This window comes from Saimiri boliviensis, chromosome 4, assembly GCF_048565385.1.
Source record: "Saimiri boliviensis isolate mSaiBol1 chromosome 4, mSaiBol1.pri, whole genome shotgun sequence".
Taxonomy (NCBI): domain Eukaryota; kingdom Metazoa; phylum Chordata; class Mammalia; order Primates; family Cebidae; genus Saimiri; species Saimiri boliviensis.
In genome coordinates, this window is record NC_133452.1 from 149277910 (window position 1) to 149295167 (window position 17258).

At 45.0% G+C, this 17258-nt stretch overlaps 2 protein-coding genes across 4 annotated transcripts in view; one reads left to right on the plus strand and one right to left on the minus strand.

Moving 5' to 3' along the window:
• The first annotated feature begins 26 nt into the window (after positions 1-26).
• SMIM13 (small integral membrane protein 13) overlaps positions 27-17258 on the plus strand; it is a 109255-nt gene continuing 92023 nt past the window's right edge. For all 3 annotated transcript variants that reach the window (XM_074398433.1, XM_074398432.1, XM_003927349.3), the window contains exon 1: positions 27-673. In XM_074398433.1, the coding sequence (XP_074254534.1) occupies positions 598-673 (76 nt within the window). In that variant the 5' untranslated portion in view covers positions 27-597. The remainder of the gene's footprint in view (positions 674-17258) is intronic.
• On the minus strand, positions 6049-16119 carry ERVFRD-1 (endogenous retrovirus group FRD member 1, envelope). The gene is made up of 2 exons (NM_001305073.1): positions 15958-16119; positions 6049-9206 (listed from the first exon to the last, which is right to left on the minus strand). Exon 2 carries the CDS (start codon positions 8885-8887, stop codon positions 7271-7273), a length of 1617 nt encoding a protein of 538 aa, NP_001292002.1. The 5' UTR covers positions 8888-9206; positions 15958-16119; the 3' UTR covers positions 6049-7270.

The window sequence follows — 17258 nt, forward strand, 5'->3', positions numbered from 1 at the left end:
CCCACGCCCCGGTCTGCACCAGGCGCTGTACTCCATTTCCCAGCCGCCCCCGCGCCGCGGAGGAGGCGAGCTCGCTGATGAGCTGCCGCAGCGGGAGGGGGCCTAGGACCGAGAAGCCGCTATAGTACCGGCCGGGAGACGCTGACAGCTGGCATCCCTAGGGGCTCAGGGACCTTGGGTGGACAGCGACGAGGGGCCTTGTGGCCGCCGTGTGTCTCTGATTTCGCCTTCCGTCCTCCCGACAGGCGTGCAGAGTCCGCCATGGAAGCGCATCCGGCCGCCGCCTGGGTCTCCGGCAGCCGCGGCCTCGGCTTTCCGGGGCGATGAAGGACTAGGGCGCCCGCCGTCCCGCCTGCCTCCGGCGCTCTGGCTAGCCAGGCGGGAAGGGGATCGGGCAGGCTGGCGGGCGGTCCCGCGGTGCCCGCCTTTGCGCCGTCCCGCCCCCTGGGGGCGCTGCCGAGGGGGCGCCAGCCGCCCATGCCGCCCCGGCGCCCAGCCGCGCCCGGCGCCCGCCACTGAAGCTCAGGACTCGCCGCCGCCCGCGCCCACCGCCGTCCGCGCCCACCGACTCGAGCCGACCGTCCTCCTGCCCCCAAAATGTGGCACAGCGTCGGGCTGACCCTGCTCGTGTTCGTGGCCACGCTGCTGATCGTCCTGCTGCTGATGGTGTGCGGTGAGTGGGGGCGGCAGCCGCGGGGCAGTTCCACAGCCCGGGTCGATCTGTTGGCATTGTCTTTTCAAAAAACAAAAGGGCGTGGACGGACAAGTGTCTCGAAATCAACTGTTGTCCCTTAGCCCCTCAGGGCTGAGCGCAGAGGTGGGCCCCTTACCCATGGCCGGCCCTCGGGCATCCTGGGGAGGGACAGGACAGGGTCCAGGGGTGAAACCCTGTCTTGCTTCACCGGCAGCGTCTGCTCCTGATTTCATTCTCACCACAGGCTGCCCAGATTGTAACCTTGGCCTGCATTCGAAGGTGAAGCGATTGGTTAGTCTTTTTTCTTCTACACAGATTCTGACCTTAATAATGAGAGGTGTCACCTTCGTTTCATCAGCTGGTGGGGTAGAGTTGGGTTTTCAGCACGTGTGAAATTGTTTACTTAAACTCAATTCCAAGAAGAGATGTCAAGACCGGGCAGAGCTTAAAAACACCAGCTATATTAAACTTCCAGGGTCGGGTAACATAACTCTCAGTTCTATAATAATGGTGCTGTTTTTGAATGCTGTGCGTGCTTTCCTTCTTGGAATGAGGAGACATTCATTGATGTTAGGCCAATTTTAGAGCTTTTTGATTTCTTTATACATAATAGCTGATAACCACAGGCTTCTTAGCAAAGTGGCTGAGCAATTGTGAAAATCTGAAAAGTATGTAGAACACATGTCATTGAGTTTACACATATTTATAAGACTGAAGTATGGGTTCAGGTTGATGTAATAATGGGTCAGAATTCATATAGATACTATCGGGCATGTTTATTACACGATAAATATACAAATTAATATTTAGTGACACTGCTTGGGGAAGATATGTGTGCATTTGTGCATATGCATGTATATGTATTCATATACTTGTATGTTTATTTTATTTTTTGAGATGGAGTCTTGCTCTTGTCACCCAAGCTGGAGTGTAATGGCACGATCTTGGCTCACTGCAACCTCCTGGGTTCAAGCGATTCTCCTGCCTCAGCCTCCTGAGTAGCTGGAATTACAGGCGCCCACCGCCACGCCCTAATTTTTGTATTTTTAGTAGAGATGAGGTTTCACCATGTTGGCCAGGCTGATCTTGAACTCCTGGGTGGATCATGTGATCCACCCACCTTGGCCTCCCAGAGTTCTGGGATTACAGATGTGAGCACCATGCCTGGCCTTGCGTGTATGTTTAAAACTTGTTGTGCTTTACTATAATGCCAGATTAAAGCTTCTAGTTTACCAGGCTTTCTTTTCTGATGAGATAAAGCAATTGAATAACCTTTCTCAATTTTCTGCTTGTGATGTCAACAAGCCGAAGAATATTAGAATATTGAACTAATTGTAGATGTTTAAGGTTCTTGAAGTAAGGAAAACAAGTTCCTTGTGATACGTTTGGATTTGGGGAAGGAGGGAAAGCATGTATTTCCCTTTCTAGTTTGAATATGCAAACTACCTGGACATGGGGTTGGGACGTGTAGACCCTACCATGTCTTGGCTAGGATATTTGCCAAACTTACCTTTGTGGTTTCAGAATTCCTAATTGCTCTCTCATCTCTAAACAGCTATTTGATGGTGTAATTACATATTTTTCTAAAAGTGCTTTCAGTTTCAGAAACATTAAGGAGATGGGGTGTTCCAGGACAGCAGTCTCCAACCTTTTTGGCACCAGGGACTCATTTCATGGAAAACAATTTTTCCACAGATGGGGCCGGGTTGATTTTGGGATGAAATTATTATGCTTCAGATCATCAGGCATTAGATTCTCATAAGGAGCAAGCAACCTAGATCCTCCTATGCACAGTTCACAATAAGGTCCGTGCTCTTGTGAGAATCTAATGTACTGCTGATCTGACAGGAGGCAGAGCTCAGATGGTAATGCTCAGCTCCTGCATGGACCAGGGACCTGTGTGCTAGGGTGGGGGACCCCTGTGCTAGGACACCTTAGTTGGTTGGAACGGTCAAGACTAACAGCTCTATGAAGAAGTAATCGATACCTTTTTTTTTGTTGGGAGAACTAATGATGGAGTAACCTCATCTTTTGACTAGGATGGGGCTGGAACTTGGGGAGAGGAGGTAAGGATCAGACCAGACCTGAGAGAGAAACTGGGCTGCCATGACAAAATACCAGAAATGGGTGGGTGGCTTAAACAACACATTTATTTTCCTTTTTTTTTTTTTGAGATGGCGTTTCGCTCTTGTTGCTCAGGCTGGAGTGCAGTGGTGCAGTCTTAGCTCAGTGCAACCTCCGCCTCCCGGGTTCAAGCAATTCTCCTGCTTCAACCTCTTGAGTAGCTGGAATTACAGGCAGGTACCACCACACCCAGCTAATTTTGTATTTTAAGCAGAAACGGGGTTTCTCCATGTTGGTCAGGCTAATCTCAAACTCACGGCCTCAAGTGATCTGCCCATCTTGGCCTCCCAAGGTGTTGGGATTACAGGCGTGAGCCACCTTGCTGGGCTGAACACACTTATTTTTTACAGCTCTGGAGGCTAGAAGTCAGAGATCAGCAGGGTTGATTTTTCTCCTGAGGCTTCTCTCCTTGGCTTGTAGAAGGCGGTCTTCTCCTTGTGTAGTCACGTAGTCTCTCCTCTGTGTGTTCTAATCCCTTTTTAAGGACATCAATCACTGGATTATGGCCCCTCACCCTTTTGACTTTAACCTTAATTATCTCTTTAAAAAGCCAAGTGAGGCAGTTCACGCCCATAATCCCAGCACTTTGGAAAGCCAGGGCGGGCAGATCACTGAGGTCAGGAGTTCAAGATCAGCCTGGCCAGCATGGCAAAACCTCATCTTTACTTAAAAAAAAACAAACCATAAAACCCCCCAAAATTTGCTGGGCATGGTGGCACATGCCTGTAATCCCAGCTGCTTGGGAGGCTGAGGCAGGAGAACTGCTTGAACCCGGGAGGCAGAGGTTGCAGTGAGCCGAGATCACGCCATTGTAGTCCAGCCTGGGTGACAAGAGTGAAGCTCCATCTCAAAAACAAAAAACCTTGTCTCCAAATACAGTACAGTCACATTGGGGGTTAGGATTTCAACATAGGAATTTGGAGGGCACACAATTCAGTCTATAGCAAGCACCATGTCTTTAGCACTGGCTGAAGGCTAGAGAGTAGCTGTATGCCCATAAAACAATTGTTTTTATCCTTCTAGTGATCACAAGCCCGTTTAAGGGTCTGGTAAATGCTGTGAACCTTTCTTTTTTCTTCCTTTTTTTTTAAAAAAAGAAAAATTCACCCATATAACTTATCTGTCCGCACCACTCCCCCCCCCACCCAACCACCACCATTTCAGAGATTTCATGGACTCCTTTTCTTTGAATCCAAGCATAATGTTCAGATTAAGAGGCTCTGCTTTTTAGGCTGGGTCTCCTGTTTTCTTATTTCATTCAGTTCTAAAAACTGAATATTGAGTGCCTACCAAGAACTGAGAACACAAAGTCCATAGCAGAGATCTGTCCCAAGGAGTTCATATAGTTTTTTTAGAGGTCTGACAGGCTCCTTTACGTAGTAAATTCGGGTGTTCAAAGTTCCGGTTCCTAGGGAAGGTTTCCCTTCTGTCTATATTGGTTGTCTTTGCTTTCTCACCTCGTTCATTCTAAAGTGTTTTCTACCCCCGCCCCCACTATTCAGTGACACTGCCCTTACTAAAGGCAGGAACACTTGTCATTCTCCTGCAGAAAGCTGTACTTTCTCTGTTATCCTGTTCTGTACCCTGTTTTCTGGATCTCATGTCATTATCTTTTTCAGTTTCCATTGTTTTTTTGTTGGAACACATTTTCTAGTAGCTTTCTGGGAAAGAATGCATGAGCTAATTAATATATATCTGAAAATGTCTATTTATATTCTACCTTTATACTTGATTGATAATTTGCATAGATTTGGGGTTGCAAATGATTTTCACCCAAAATTTAAAAATGATTACTCCATCGATTTCTTGCTTCCAGGAATGGTTTTGAAAAATCTAATGCCTTCTTTTTTTTTTTTTTTTTCTAATGCCTTCTATTTCCTTGTCAGTATATGTGACTTGGTTTCTTTTTCTAGATGCTTTTTGGATAACCTTTTTGTCATTGGTATACTGAAATGTCATAATGATGTACCTTTATATGTGTCTCTTTCATTTTTCTAGGTCTCTTCAATTCAGATTTTTTTCCCTCATTTCTGGGGAAATTTTCTCCTAGATTTGTGATCATTTTCTTCTCTCCATTTTCTTTTCTTTTCTTTTCTTTTTTTTTTTTCTCTCTAAAAGTTCTGGTAGTTGTATGTTGGATCTGTTGGGTTGATTCTTTATCTTTTTTATCTCTTAATTCCCTCCTCCCTCTTTCTTTTGGGGTGTGTTGGGGGCTTTTTCTTCTATGTCTTAAATTGAATTTTTAATTTTAGCTATCAGATTTTTAATTTCAGAGCTTTGTTGTTCTATGGTTAACATTGACTTGGGCTGATCTGTGACTGTGTGATCAAGTCACACAGCTAGCGTTGCCGCTTACTAGCTGTGTGACTTGAGCAATGCACTCAACCTCTCTTATTTCAGCCGGTAGATAGATTCACAAATAATTCAGGAATATTGAGGTTTGGCTGTGTTTTTTCTTATCTGTCTTACACGGAGGTACTATAACTGTAATAGGACTGTTTCTCACAATACCAGGTTGCGGCAGAGAGGTTTTATGGAAGGGCTTCCGAATGAGGAAATGGAAGGAAACCCCAAATTCGTCTTGGAGGAGTTTGGGGCTAGGGTTTAAGGGTTTTGGAATGAGCTGATTGATTGGTCAAAGAGTGCAGGGGTGAAGCCATGGGACAGGGAGATAAAGAAACTATTCTCATGCTGATTTGATTTCTCTATAGGGGTCTTTAAACTGGTCTTAAACTGGTGACAGCTATTTCACTGTATTTCTAGAATCTGAAAAACATTGTAAGCAATTCTTAAAAGCCTTATGATTCTAACTCAAAAATCCTATTTTTAGGAACAATAGAGATGCAAATGGACAGTGTCTAGTGTATTGTGACTTTTGGTTACAAGGAAATGGGTCAAAGTACAGCTTGATTAATGCTTAATAATAACGATACATCTGTCCAGAATTCTCATTAACCCTGTAAGGATGGCTTCAGTACAGGTGGATATATATGAATTAATTGACTTTTGAAAAATCAATTTTTAAAGATTAAATTTAGTTTTAGAAATTTCAGCTATCCTTAGATTAATACAGCTTTACTTAGGATAGATAATGTACATTTCAAAGATAGTAAGTAGACTGCTTTAGAATGTGTTGATTACAGAAAAGTGTGAACACATCTTATAGATTGTCTAGTTCATTGGTTGTCATACAGTCTGCAAAGATGTATTAAGAAATCAACTTAGGCACATTAGCATTTTAGAGAGTTTATTTGAGCAAGGGTGATTCATGAATCAGGCGGTGCCAAACTGCAAGCAATTGGGGCTCTCTACCGAGGTGCCAAGGGGAAACTTTTATAAGGTGCTTACAGAAGCAAGACAAAGAAAATATTTGATTGGTTCAAGTAGAAATGTCCTAGTTAGAGGTTAGTTGGTGGTTTCTAATTGGTTAAGCTTAAGCTTTGTTTGGCTGTTTACCCTAAGTTGGGTGTTAGTTTGTTTGGTTGCTGGAACCTAAATGCTGGAACTGTTACCCACAGCAAATCCGATGGGTCTGCAGCAGACTTGATGCTTGCCCCGTCGTAAGATAGGAAAGAATTTGGCCAGGTGGTGGCGGGGCATAAGGCAGTGTGACAATGACAATCTGAGGCAAGTTTTAGGGCAGGAGTAAATTTTAGAGCAAGAACAAAAGGAAGCAAAGTGCACTTGAAGAGAGCCAAGCTGGCAACTTGAGAGATCCAGTTCCCCTGTTAGGCCCCTGACTTGGAGTTACATGCAATGGAATGCTTCCGGGGTTTCCATTTCTCCTCCTCAGATTTTTCTTTGGGCAGGCTGTCTACATGCATAGTGGCCTGCCAGCACTTGAGAGAGGATGCATATGCAGTGTTTTTACTAAAGTTGTGCGCATGTTCACTGGAGGCGTTTTTCTGTCCAGTTGAGCCTTCCTGAAGGAAGGTGATATACCAGTTAAACTCCACCGTTTGCCTCTGTGCGCATGCTTAAGCTTGCTCCCCCAATTCCTGAGATCTTACCGGGAAGCTGCTGATCACCAGCTTCGGGTGTTTCCTGTCTGTTGGGAGACCATCTTTCCCTGGCACCGGCTGCCACCCATTATTATGTTAGAGGCACAGCGTGACAATAGCCTGACCATCACCTGATGGTCGCCTGACATTCCTGGTGGATGGGCCCTCCCCTGCCCTGCTCATGTCTGACTAGCTACCTGCTCTAACATTTCCCCCCTGCCAAGAGTCCAAGACCCAATTATTTGGGAAAATGGACGAAGGTCAGTCTTCTTTAACTGCTTCCTGCTGACAGAGGGTCTGTAGTGGTTGTTCTGTGGGTCTTGGCCTCTTGCTAGCTGTCAGGGCAGGGGGCTCTGTGGATTGGCGAAAGCAGTATCCATCCAGGTCCAAAGGAGGCGGGGCAGGATTTGCCTCTGTTGTGTCCCGCTAATGAGGAGTCTAGGGGTCCTCTTTAGAAGGGTGACTCTTGACTATTGCGAGGACAGCCTCTCTTACTGAGTTTCATCTGGAGCTTTGTGGCCTGAAGGCGAGAGGAGACAAATTGGGTTATTAGATTTAGGAGACATGGACCAAAAAGGAGCAAAAGTAGGAGACTAACAAGTGGGCCTGTAAAGGGAAGAACCCAAGAGAACCATTTCCAAGTTCCTTCCCAATTTAACCAGCCCTGAGTGGCTTGTTCCTGTAAAGTGGAGGCTCGATTTAGGAGTTGTCTGATGTTGTCTTGTACTTTTCCTGATTGATTTACCCAAAAGCAACATTTTTCGTCTAAGGCCAAACAAATTCCTCCCTGTGCTGCTGTTAACATGTCTAGTCCTCGACGATTTTGGAGGACTACCGCTGCCAAAGAGTCGATTTGTTCTTGCACGGTCGTTAATGTTTTAGCCATGGCCTCAATGTTGTTGGCTATTTCCTTTGAGAGCTGGCTATAAGTGAAGGAAGCTTTTGCAATTCCAGCAATTCCGGTTCCCGCACTGCCTACAATGCCGAGTCCTACAAGAAAGGGAATTAAATGGATAGCCCTCCTCACCCTGAGAAAATGGGAATTCCCATATATTGGTATTGGAAGAGAGAGATTGCCAGGGACTATGAAGATGTCCGGGGATACATAGCCTATGGTACAAGTTCCAGTCCAGTTGGTGGGGAGGCATTGGTGAATCGATTGACCACAAATATAGAAGGCTCCTTGAGTTTTAAGACATGTAGAGATATGGAAACTAAATAAGGGGGTGACGGAGGTTCCAGAAAATTCTGAGACTGCTGATATGCTCAGGTAGCTGGTGGCTATAGTCATGCCTGCTAAGACTTGGACGCATGGCGTTTGGCTCTGGTTAGCTCCCTTGGTTTTATTTTCCCAAAAAAGAGAATTTCGAGTTTGGTCCAATAGAACCCATTCTGCTGTTGAGCTGAGGTTGGAAATTTGCAGACATTGGTTATAATCAGCAGGCTGGAACCAGAAATTTCGAGTACTGCATGAGCTTGGGCGTCCCTGGCAAAACTGGGTGGATTTATCTAGCAAAGTTCCCTGAGGAAAAGTAATATTTGGAGGTTTGGGAAATCTTGGTTGATGGTGGAATTGGTTGTGGGTGTACTGTTGGTAAGTCTGTTGGTTAGGATCTACGGTGAGAGTAACCTTACAGACTGTACTTGGAAGAGTGCCTACATTTGTTCCATCTTTCCTTTTAGCCGTAACACAAATAGGGGCTATTCCTATTAAGTTGACATTAGTAAAGATGGGTCCAAAAATGGGAGGTTCCTTGCGGATGTCAGGGAAATCTTGCTTTACCTTTGAAAGAAGGCTATTTGCAGGCCTGATCAGTCCTTTCAGATTAGGGTCCCATTGATAGGAAATATGTAATTCTGCCTCTATGGTTGTCCATTCTCTGGACGAGGCTGGATAAGCTCTTCCTGGTGTTTTAGTGGATGAGCTAGTACATAACCAGCAATTGGTGGAGTAAGGGGATCCTGTGCTTTGGAGCAGTTGCTGAGCTTTTTCCAGTAACTGGAAATCAGGATGGCGGTAGGCTGCTAGTAAAGGAGTGAGAATGAGAACCAGCAGGAGCAGGCCCATAGTGACTTAAGAGAGAAACTGGTCACAAAGCAAGATGCCAGTGGAACTCCTGGTGGTGTATAAGTTAGGGTTAAAATAGTGATAATCAGAGCAATTGTAAATAAAATTTCTAATATTGGGATCACCTTACTTTGAGGTGAAAGGCTGTTGGTGAGGCTTTACTTATCTTTTTGTTTAAAGAGGAATTTCAGATCTTCTAGTGCCTTGCAAGTGTATTCTGGAGCTGAGGTTGCTGGTTCTGGCTCTGGTGTTTAAGGGCTTTTCCACGGCTTCACTTGGGTGTGATGGATCTAGCTGGCAATCTCCAGTACTGTAATGGCTGTAGGGGTAGATAATAGAATGGTGAAGGGGCCCTTTTAGATTGTAGTTTGTTGGGAATTTGAACTTCCATCTTTCAAGACATTAATGAGAAGTTGTGAGCCTGAAGCATGTAGAGGTGGGAATTTTTCCCCTTCAGATTTTGGGTTTGTAAACCATATTCCCAGAGGGCCTCTTGGAAGCCTGCTAAAGAAATATAGTGGGTGATTTTGGCAGTTTCTTCATCTAGTAATGTCAGAATATAGGAATGGCCTACCATATGAGGCCTCAAAGGGGCTTAATTGCAAGGGAGCATTAGGGGCAAGGAATCAGAAGGAGATCTGAAGCTAAGAGGTCCACCCATGTCTGTGCTGTTTCCTGACAGAGTTTGTTGGGGATGTGTTTGGGGATTTAGTTAGTTCATTCCACTTTTCCTGAAGGTTAAGTCTCCAGGCAGAGTAAAGCTTTATGTCTAGGGTACTACTAACCTGCTGAGTTAATTGGGAAATGAAAGATGAACCATTGTTGCTCTGCAATGACCTGGGTTGCCTGAACTGGGGAATGAGTTTGTTTAGGAGGAATTTAGCTATCTCCTGTGCCTTTTCAGTCCTTTTGGGGCAGGCTTCTTCCCATCCTGTGAAGCCGTCTACACAGACCAAGAGGTACTTAACATCTGTAGTGTGCAGGAATCTGAGTGAAGTCCATCTGCCAGGGTATGTACCTCCCCTTTGGATTGGACTTACTGATGGAGAGGGCTTCCCCCTCAGGATTATTTATGGTGCACAGAGTGCAGACTTGACAAGCCTGTTGAATAGTTTTATTTAGTCCCTACCCACTGAACATCTGTCTACAAATTTACCCTAGACTGTCTTTTCCAAAGTGGCAGGAGTCCTGTAAACTCTTGATGACTTCCATTGGGAGCCTTTAGGTAGACGGAGAAGTTCTCTCTACCTCTCCATTGGTTTCTTTTCAATACCCGTGTTGGGTGGCCCAATCTGTTTCTTTCTTAGTGTATTGGAGAGGGTGCAGTTCACTGGGGAGAGGGAGGAGCAAGGCCCCCATGACGGTATCTTTTTGAAATGCCTGCCTCTTTAGCTGTTTAGTCAGCTAACCTATTTCCCCATGCAGTTTAATTGGAGCCCCTCTGGTGTCCTTACTGTGCACTACTGCCACTTCCTGGGGCAAATGAACAGCCTCTAGTAGCTCTCAGATTTGAGGCCCCTCCTTAATATGAGTATGTGGAGCTGTTAGGTACATCCTGTCCTTTCAGATAGCCGTGTGGGTATGAAGCACCAGAAAGGTGTATCTGGAATCTGTCTATACTCCTTTTCTTTCCCCTAGTTTAGGGCTCTGGTCATCGCAATGAGTTTGGTTAGTTGCACAGAGGTCCCCGGGAACAGAGCTTTAGCCTCTATAACTTGGTAAAGGGACATCATAGCATAACCTGCATATTTAGTTCTATCCCTGACAAAGCTATTCCCACCTGAAACCATATGTTGTCTGGATTATCTAGGAGCTGATCTTTTAAGTCTTCCTGGCTGGCATAAATTGGTTAAGTATCTCACAATACAAATGTGTTGTTATGGCCTCCTGGTTGTGGCAGTAAGGAAACTGGGTTAAGGGTGGAACACTGCTCAACTACTGTTACCTGTGGGTTTTCTAACCACAATACTTGGTACTTTAGCAGTGTGTTTTCAGAAAGCCATTGTGACCCTTTATGTCCAAAAAAGGGCCTATTTGGTGGGATATCAGGAGCTGAATTGACTGTCCCATAGTGATTTTGAGGGCCTCCTCTAGTAGGAGGGCCGCTGCAGCCACTGCTTTAAGGCAGTGTGGCTACCCTTGTGCTACTGGATCTAGGTTCTTTGAAAAGTAACCTACAGGACGTTTGATTGTCCCGATGGTTTGAGTTAGAACTCCTAGGGCTATACCTTGCCTTTCAGAGACAAAAAGCTGAAATGATTTGGCAGGTATGGGTAGCCCAAGGGGTTGGGACTTGGGAGAGGGCAGTTTTTAGCTGCCTAAAGGCTTGCTCCTGATCCCTTTCCCAGAGAAGTTGGTCCCTATCAGTTTCTTTCTTTTAGAGCCTGATATAAGGACTTAACAATTCCACCATACCCCAGTATCCAAAGTCTGCAACATCCTGTGATCCCCAGAAAAGCCCGAAGTTGCTTTTACGTGATTGGGGTAGGTATTCTAAGGATGGCTTTTCTCTGTTCTGGGGAGAGCTTACGTTCTCTGAGGGTTAGGATCAGGATTATTCCAAGTATTGGACATCTTGTCTTAGTAGCTGTGCCTTGGCCTTGGATACCTCGTACCCGCTGTCTGCAAGGAAATTTAGTGTTTAGACTAGATGTTGGATTCCCAGTTCTCCTGTTGAGGAGGAGATCAACAGGTCATCCATGTATTGTAGGAGACACTCTCCCCTCTTAAGAGTTAGGTCCTGCAAATCTCTAGGTAGGGCTTACCCAGAACAATGGGGAGTGTCTCTGAAACCCTGTGGAAGCACTGTCCAGGCAAGCTGTTGACTCCTTCCTTTTTCATTCTCCCACTCAAATGCAAATAGAAATTGAGAGGATGGGTCGATGGGGGGTACAAAAGAAAGCGTCTTTAAGGTCTAAGACTGAAAACCACTGAGCATCTGGAGGTTGGGGCAGAATTACATATGAGTTGGGGATCATTGGGTGTATTGGGACTACTGCCTCATTTATGATTCACAGGTCCTGGACTTGCCTATATTCTTCATTGCTCTTTTTAATAGGGAAGATGGGGTGTTACAGAGCAGATTACAGGGTATTAATAATCCACGTTTTTGAAATTTTTCAGTCAGGAGCTGAAATCCCTCTTTGGCCTGTAGCCAAAGAGGAAACTGCCTTCTAGAAGGATAGCTAGAAGATTCCTGAGCTGAATTACCATAGGCATTGCTATTACAGCCTTTCTTGGTATTCCTGAGGCCCAGACCTCTGGATAAATGGGAAGGTCTATGAGCAGTTCATCCTTGTGTATGGTTTCCTTGAAGCATATGATTGCATTTGAAAAAGGGGGTGTTCCACTGCTCAACGAAATAAGAGCAGACACAAATAGATGGAGAAACATTCCATGTTCATGGTTAGGAAGAATCAATATAATGAAAATGGCCATACTGCCCAAAGTAATTTACAGATTCAACGCCATCCCCATCAAGCTACCAATGACCTTCTTCACAGAACTGGAAAAAACGCCTTAAACTTCACGTGGAACCAAAAGAGAGCCCGCAAACCTGTCAATTCTAAGCAAAAAGAAAGCGGGAGGCATCACACTACCAGACTTCAAACTATACTACAAGGCTGCAGTAATCAAAATAGCATGGTACTGGTACCAAAACAGAGATATATACCAGTGGAACAGAATAGAGGCCTCAGAGGCAATGCCACACATCTACAACCATCTGATCTTTGACAAAACTGACAAAAACAAGTAATGGGGAAGGGATTCCCTGTTTAATAAATGGTGTTGGGAAAACTGGCTAGCCATGTGCAGAAAGCAGAAACTGGATCCCTTCCTGACACCTTACACTAAAATTAACTCCAGATGGATTAAAGACTTAAACATAAGACCTAACACCATAAAAATCCTAGAAGAAAATCTAGGCAAAACCATTCAGGACATAGGCGTAGACAAGGACTTCATGACCAAAACACCAAAAGCATTGGCAACAAAAGGCAAAATAGACAAATGAGACCTACTCAAACTCCACAGCTTCTGCACGGCAAAAGAAACAGTCATTAGAGTGAATTGGCAGCCAACAGAATGGGAAAAAATTTTTGCAGTTTACCCATCTGACAAAGGGCTGGTATCCAGAATTTACAAAGAACTAAAACAGATTTACAAGAAAAAAACAAACAAGCCCATTCAAAAGTGGGTGAAGGATATGAACAGACACTTTACAAAAGAAGACATATATATATGGCCTCATATATGTGAGGCCAAGAAACATATGAAAAAATGCTCATCATCACTGGTCATTAGAGAAATGGAAATCAAAACTACATTGAGATACCATCTCACTCCAGTTAGAATGGTGATCATTAAAAAATCTGGAGACAACAGATGCTGGAGAGGATGTGGAGAAATAGGAACACTTTTACATTGTTGGTGGGAGTGTAAATTAGTTCAACCATTGTGGAAGACAGTGTGGTGATTCCTCAAGGACCTAGAAATAGATATTCCATTTGACCCAGCAATCCCATTACTGGGTTTGTATCCAAAGGATTATAAATCATTCTACTATAAGGACACATGCACATGAATGTTCATTGCAGCACTGTTTACAAAGACCTGGAACCAACCCAAATGCCCATCGATGGCAGACTGGACAGGGAAAATGTGGCACATATACACCATGGAATATTATGCAGCCATCAAAAACGATGAGTTCGTGTCCTTTGTAGGGACATGGATGAACCTGGAAACCATCATTCTCAGCAAACTGACACAAGAACAGAAAATCAAACACCGCATGTTCTCACTCATAAGTGGGTATTGAACAGTGAGAACACATGGACACAGGGAGGGGAGCATCACACACTGGGGTCTCTGGCGGGGGAAACGGGAGGGACAGCAGGGGGTGGGGAGTTGGGGAGGCATAACATGGGGAGAAATGCCAGATATAGGTTATGGGGAGGAAGGCAGCAAATCATGCTGCCATGTGTGTGCCTATGCAGCAATCTTGCATGTTCTTCACATGTACCCCAAAACCTAAAATGCAATTAGAAAAAAAGAAAAAGGAGGTGAAAGCCTTGGAGGAAAGGTTGACTAAGCCCCTAGTCTGAACAAAATATCTCTACCCAAAAGGGGCATAGGGTATTCTGGCATCGCTAAAAATGAATGAGAAAAGACGGTTTCCCCTCATGAGCAGCACAGAGGAGGAGTGTGTCCTGTGGTATGGAGAATCTATTACTTACCCACAAAGAGAGAACAGAGGAGAGAAGGGAAAAAGAAGGCAACCCCTCCAGTTTCCCTACTTTTTTTTTCCCTGAACTTACTGCAGACCAGAGTGAGTAGGCTGTTACCCCATTCATCCATTTTTCCTTTGCATATGGCAGTCCAGAGTGAATAGGGTGTCCTCCATTCATCCTAGGGGTTCCAGAATGAACCAGTGCTTACCAGGCACCCCTAACCTTGGTCCCTTGTTTTATGGAGGCACAATTACCCATTTGTAAAGAGAGAACAGAGGTGAGAAGAGGGCGTCTCTCCTTGTTCTCTTAGTCCTGTGCCTGTGGTAGACCAAAGTGAACAGGGTGCCCTCCATTCATCCAAAGGGTTCCAGAATGAACCAGTGTTTACCGGGTAACCCTGCCCTGGTCCCATCCCATTTCTGGGAGTAGCCTTCATCTGTGTTGAAGTGGTAATCAGTTTTGTGTTTGTAGCCGGGAACTAATCTTCATCTTTATATGGGTACTTCGGTCTCCTGCGCCTGCCACCTTGGGCTGGCTTGTATCCTTGTCTCCGTGACCTTATAGTGACTCTTGTTCAGAGTGTTCTAGCAACGAAATGATTATCTTTTTTCCCAGATTCGCATTTCCCATGATCTTTAGACAAGAAGCCTGTTTTTCATCCAATTGCTAAAAGGGGGCTGGACTTCCCTCCCTTCAGACCCTCAAAGGTCTTGATGCATATTGAGAAGGGCATGGAAGTGATTAGAGGAATGGAGGGAAATGTATATTTGGGGTTCTTCATCCTCCCAGGTTAACATGCAGAACAAATGCTTAAACAGATAGAGCAATCCCTCTGCTGCAGGACAAAGCAAGAGGAAGACTCATGGAAAGCCTTCATATACTCCCAAAAACAGCAGCCCTTGGATTTGAGAGGGTAACATTTATTTGCCCTCTTGACGTAAAGGAGAAACCTCTGGAGGACTTGGTGTTTGGGATAAGGACTTGCAAATGGCAGAGAAAGAATTTTCCCTCCTCCCAAAGGGGTGCTAATTCCAAAAAAAAAAAAAAAGCAAGTCAGTGGGGTCCTTAAAGGCCACAGAATGAGGTCCTATAAGGCAAACCACTTCAAAAGCCAGTGAGAAACATGGCCCTGGAGCCTAACAGGGATGAAAAGCACATGGTAGGTCATGAGAACTGGGGTTCTGATTAGTGTTTGTCCTGGCAGCGAGCCAACAGACAGGGAAAGGGTCGGAGATCGTCGGAGCTGGTAAGGTAAAAACAAGTATAAATATCAGGGGGCATCCACAAGACAGCCCATCTCTTGGTTGCCAGGCTAACACAGCAAGAGCTGCAGGTGCACGAATAACAAATAGGAATGTGTGTTTAAGTCAGAGAAGAAAGTTGCATGGCATGGAAAATGAGAGCAGAGAAAAGGCAGATGTACCCCTGATGCAGTTGGTCCAGTGGGCGTGCAAGGTCATTTTGGAAGACATACAGAGAAAGAATAGGTGGTGGTGGGTTTTTGGGAAAGAGCTGATTTTAGTTGAAAAAGCAGAGGAAACACCAGATATTATTACATGGTCTTCAGTTTGAGCACTACCACTGTTATGAGCCTCTTGTCCAAGGAGGTCATTAGTGTTTCAAGTCTACTCAGTGCAGACTTCTAGGTCCTTCCCACCCCAGTAAGCCATCCTTCAGTGTGAGCAGAGAGATAGCCAGGTGGAGCAGAGTTACTGTGGCTGAGAGGAATTGTTCTAGGGGTTGGTTAGTAAGCAGGAGAGTGAAAGAGGAGAAGGAAACCACGTAAGAGGATTGAACGCCTCCAGCCAAAGGCGGCGAGGCGTAGGGGTGTCTTACCACTAGGGAAGGTATCCGAGTCACTGCACCACTCGAGAGATCCAAGTGCCCTGTTCAGCCCTTGACTTGGGGTTTTATACTTCAGCATGGTTCCGGGGTTTCCATTTCTCCTCCTTGGATTTTTCCCTTGGGATGGGCTGTCTGCATATACAGTGGCCTGTCAGCATGTGGGAGGAGTTACATGTGCATGTGTTTACTGAAGTTGTGCGCATGCTTACTTGAGAGGTTTTTCCCTTATCAGTCAGGTGTTCCTAGAGGAAGGTCATATACTGGTTAAACTCTTGTCATTTTGCCTCTTAGTGTACATGTTTGAGGCCACTCACCCAGCTCTGGAGATCTTATCAGGAAGTTGCTGCTCATCAGCCTCAGGGGTTGCCTGTCTATTGGGAGACTGTCTTTCCCTGGTGCTGGCTGCAACCCAGTATTATTTCAGAGAATCAGTGTTAACATCCACCTGACCATCACCTGATGGTTGCCTGACATTCCTGAGTTGGAGGCCCTCTCCTGCCCTGCTCATGTCTGCCTGACTACCTACTCTAACAGAACCCCAGCTTAACTTAATGGCCTCCTGATTGTTCTAACAGGTACTTCAGGAGTTTGACAGATAATTGATTCTAATTCTGACTTTAGTAAGCTTTATTGAAATATTAACATAAAATTTTAAGTATACAGTTTGCTGTGTTTTGACAAACATATGGCAGTCACTATCACCACAATCAGGATACAAAACATTTCCATTGCTCCAGAAAGTTTTATCATGTCCCTTTGTAGTCAGGCCTTAAGCCCCTGTCAACAACCGAACTGCTTTCTTCTTTTTTGGAGACAGTCTCACTCTATTGCCTAGGCTGGAATGCAGTGGCGCAATCTTGGCTCACTGCAACCTCCATCTCCCGGGTTCAAGTGATTCTTGTGCCTCAGACTCCTGAATAGCTGGAATTACAGGCGTGTTCCACCATGCCCAGCTAATTTTTGTATTTTTAGTGGAGACAGAATTTCACCTTGGTAGCCAGGCTGGTCTTGAACTCCTGACCTCAAGTGATCTGCTGGCCTTGGCCTCCCAAAATGCTAGGATTACAGGCGTGAGCCTCCACACCTGCCCCAAACTGCTTTCCATACACATAAATTTACCTTTCTGATGTCAATTGAGTCATACAACTTGCTTTTTGTGTTTGACTTCTTTCACCTTGCATAATGCTTTTGAAATCCATTTTTGTTTTGCATATCAGTAATACATTCTTATTGTGAAAGAGTATTCCATTGTATAGTATAAATATACCACAATTTGTTTATCCATTTACTCA

Bases quoted from the DNA above. Each gene is read 5' to 3' on its own strand.
- ERVFRD-1 (NM_001305073.1), bottom strand. From the start codon at position 8,887: ATGGGCCTGCTCCTGCTGGTTCTCATTCTCACTCCTTTACTAGCAGCC.